Source organism: Gavialis gangeticus, unplaced genomic scaffold (genome assembly GCF_001723915.1).
Source record: "Gavialis gangeticus isolate Ggan-Ray unplaced genomic scaffold, GavGan_comp1, whole genome shotgun sequence".
In the NCBI taxonomy this organism is placed as follows: Eukaryota; Metazoa; Chordata; order Crocodylia; family Gavialidae; genus Gavialis; species Gavialis gangeticus.
In genome coordinates, this window is record NW_017729016.1 from 4505119 (window position 1) to 4509269 (window position 4151).

General features: G+C 48.9%; 1 protein-coding gene across 1 annotated transcript in view; it reads right to left on the reverse strand.

Annotated features, from left to right (window-relative positions):
* Nucleotides 1–4151, reverse strand: part of MSLN (mesothelin) — a 29951-nt gene that overhangs the window by 22698 nt on the left and 3102 nt on the right. Inside the window, exons 3-6 of the mRNA XM_019512716.1 lie at nt 2075–2115; nt 1434–1455; nt 1304–1331; nt 473–557 (exon numbers count right to left, since the gene is read on the reverse strand). Coding sequence (XP_019368261.1) covers nt 473–557; nt 1304–1331; nt 1434–1455; nt 2075–2115 — 176 coding nt within the window. The remainder of the gene's footprint in view (nt 1–472; nt 558–1303; nt 1332–1433; nt 1456–2074; nt 2116–4151) is intronic.

Consider the following 4151-nt stretch of genomic DNA (forward strand, 5'->3'; position numbering starts at 1 on the left):
AACAGGTTACCCGGAGAGGTGGGGGAGTCTCCGTCCTTGGGGGTGTTTAAGACCCGGCTAGACAAAGCCCTTGGCTGGGATGATGTAGTTGGGGCCGGTCCTGCTTGGACCTGCAGTGACCTCCTGAGGTCTCTTCCAACCCTCGTTGTCTGTGATTCAATGATTTTGTAGTTGTTTAATTAGTTCTCTACAGCCTTCAGCAGATATGAGTCCAGGCCATAAATCTGCTGGCTCTTACCTTTCGTGTCAAGCTTTAGTCACTTGTTGGTTAAGACGCCCCTCGAACATGCACGAAAGTGCATTTCACCCTTTTTTTTATCTTGAAATCCCAGCAATGGAAAATGGGGAACCTGTGCCCTGCTGTGGTGACCCCCAACACCACCGTGCCCAGGGTTTCTTTCAGACTAAACAACACTGCTCATTTCTTTGACATATATCCATTAGCTTATGGAAATATAGGGATGGTCTTTACCTGTGCACACGCGTACTGGCCAAAAGTGAGGCTGCAGGGGGAGGCTTTGCCGCTGGCTATTTCCAGGAGCATCTCCTTGCTGACACTGCGGGGAAACAGTAACCACCTCAGTGTTTGTCTTAACCTCACGGGATGCAAAGCGCCGAAGGGCACAACAGGCCACAGAGGAAAAGAGTCATCACAAAGAGCTCGGGAAAGGAAAGCCTCACATCCCAATGCTTGTCATCTCCAAAGCAGGGCAGGAAAGTGCATTCACTCAAAAATCCTTGAAGGCAGCCAGCTTGCTATTATTCTTTTTAAAAAGAGTTCAGTCCTCCAACCTTAGTGACCACCCACGCAACAAAAAGACTGGATGCCAAATAGTCAAAGTGAACATCAGATCTGCTGGGAAGTCTTTGCTGAAGCTATTCAGCTCATGCTTAGAAATAACAGATACCTTACAGAAGCCAGATTCAGTGATTGCAAAGATCTGGCCCGTTCAGGTTTCAGATACATGCTCTAATAGTTATCCAGCCTGGGTCATACTCAGATCCCCGTGAGCTCTGAACACAGCCCCGAGGCTCAGGTAGCACAATTCACTGCGAAGTGTGCCCTTTGCCATGCCAAGGAGATTCGGCCTGCATCCGTCATGCACTTCTCTAAATGATCTCGGTTTGATTCCTTTCCCCGATCTGCAGTCACCCCTGTTTTGTAAAACACCCAGGGACCATCCAGGAAGGAAGATGCTGCATAGATGTCAGCTCTTATTATCCAAAGCCAGGCCCCTTTGCAAGTCTGCGTCATTCAAAAAGCAACCCATGGGATAAGAGAATTTGCAAGCAGCTCACCTACCTTTTCACTGAGGCACAAATGTCAGCTTCTGCTCAAAGAAAGGAAGAGAGACAAAGCTGGAGATAACGCAATAAAGGCATGATCAGGACTCATCCAAAATCTTTCCATGGGGAATTATATGGCAACTTACCATTGACAGGGCTGCTGGTGCACTGAGCAGAGAGAAAAAGAAAGAACATGATCTCAGAGACTGGTTACAATCCTCAGGGACCGTTTAATACAGGCATGAGCACAAGCCACAAGCATTTGGGTTTAGATCCAGGATTCACATGCACCAATTTGGCAATTAGAGCAGGGAAGCTTATTCTAACATTGGAGAGCATGGATGGATCTAGGATTTTGAAAAGGGGGGTGCAGAGAGTGAGATGCATCATTGCATAGAGCACAGCTCATATTTTTCTCCAAGTAAAAAGAAACTAGAAGCTCTGTGAGCATGCCTGCAGCCTAGGGCTGGATTATTCCGTTTAAGATCAAAGCAAACACAGATCTAAGTTTCTTGGACTGTGCAGACGTTTTGCTATATCAGGCATTTTGTAATTAAAAACAGAACAAACTGTGCAATGGGAGGCAGAGATGTGGGAAGTTTAGATCCCATGCCCAAGCTCCAAGGAGAAAATCTGGCTTCAATTCCTAATTTCTATTAATTGTCGTCAGGATGGGAAGGACACCAGACTGCAGTTCAGGCATCATTTGCAAGGGAATAAAGAGACCCTGTGTATATATGTGGGAGGAGGGAAAGAGAGAAAGGGAGAGAGCTTGCATTCCTCTTACTCGATACGTCACAACTGAATTCTCCGCAGCCATCAGCCCACCTGAAAAGATAAGTCATGATTTCATTACGGGATCAAAGGTGCCCTCCCAACAAGGCATGCAGCTCGGTCCTTCCTATAAAACTGTATGCCCTCAAGCCACCATGGAATATCAGTCTTGTTTCACTCCCTTCTCCCTCGCTTTCTCTCACTAATACAATATTTTATAGGCTCACTTCTACTTGTGCAGTCCCCTTTCCCCTTGTATTCTAGCCATGCCATGGGCATGGGCACCTGCATGCAGGCTTCACGTGTGTGTATGCGAGTATTGCTCTACCTACGGACAAAATTTAGAGCCAGTTAAAGTGCAGTTGCACGTTACACTTAGCACAGATTAACAAGCTGTAATGTGGGAACATTCATGTTTTAAGTGCCCTTAGTGTATTCTAAGTGGCCCTCCAAACATCGCAAAGTTACACAACGTCAGTACAGGGTTATCTCTGGGCCATGCTACCAAGCTCATGTTAGGGTAACTTCAGTCTGCTTCGTGGAGATAAAATGAGCAATTTATAGTCCTCCAGCATCCCAGGATGCTTTGCTTCCGGCTCACCTCCTCCATCAGGGCAGGGATACAACCCAGGTGTCCTGGTCCCTAACCATGCCTGTGCTCGACAGTCCTCAGAGCAGTGCAGGCAAGAAATGGTATTAACCCTTAACGTGTGAGTGCTCACAGCACGTTCAAACTTTAACCCTGCTTTTCTCATACTAGATCTGTGGCTTCCTGCCAATGATCCTCCGCCGGGACTTGAAGGCTTCCACCATGATGGGCACATGGGGTACTCAGTTTCAAAGGTTCACCTGGCCTCTCACTTGAGACTGCAGCGAGGGATGGGCGTGCCGGCAGGGGGGATGGATGGCACCTGGGCGTTGCCTGGCTGATGATGAGGGATACCACTGCAAGCTGTAGGATGGAACAGCCTTTGTCTTCTGTCCTGTCCTCGCCTCTTAATCTTTTTGACTGTGCCTAATCCTGTGCCTAGGTCTCACACCCTCCTCCCTTTCTGACTTTGTCTGACAAACACCCACTTCCACAGGCCTTTGTGTTATTGCACAGCGTTCCAGCTTAATCCCCTGGAGACATTGCTACAGATTTTCCGAAGAACTTCACAGGGGTTTTGTGTTATGGAAAGCCACCTGTTTGTGTTGGCATATGACAGGTCTGAGCAAGTTCACCCCACTTTGTCCTCCTTATTCTCTATCTTGCTCCTCCCACTCTGATGGTCTTGGCAGTGTTTCTCTGACTTTGCTCTACAACATTAATTCAGTATTCCAGCTACCTGTCAATGGTACCCAGGATTGTTTTTAATGCCTCTATTAACTCGCAACTTCCCTGACATCTCCCACCTTCTTCCTCTGATTTCCAATCATTTCTTAGTAGGTTAACTTATCCATGGAGCCCCTTGTCACACTACAAACTTTGCCAAAGCCCAGTTGTCAGGAGTGGATCTAAGGTCGTGATGGGTTATGAGACCAGTCTCATCCAGGTGTTGTAGTAGTTTCATAGTTTCTAGGGTCGGAAGGGACCTGAGAAGATCATCTAGTCCGACCCCCTGCCATGGCAGGAAAGAGTACTGGGGTCAAACAACCCCGGCAAGGTGTTCATCCAGCCTCCTCTTAAAGCCCCCAGGGTAGGAGCCAGCACCACTTCCCTTGGAAGTTGGTTCCAGACCCTAGCCACCCTGAACCTGAAGTCGTCCCTCCTGATATCTAACCTACCCTCTGCCAGCTTGTGACCATTATTCCTGGTCACTCCTGGCGGTGTTCGGGGGAACAGGGACTCCCCCAATGCCTGCTGGTCCCCCCTGACTAGTTTATAACAGGCCACTAGATCCCCCCTCAGCCTTCTCTTGTGGAGGCTGAACAGGTTCAGATCCCGTAGCCTCTCCTCGTAGGGCCTGCCCTGCTGCCCCGATCATGCGAGTGGCTTCCTCTGGACCCTCTCCATGCTGTCCACATCCCCCCTGAAGTGCGGTGCCCAGAACTGGACGCAGTACTCCAGCTGCGGCCTGACCAGTGCCGCATAGAGGGGGAGGATCACC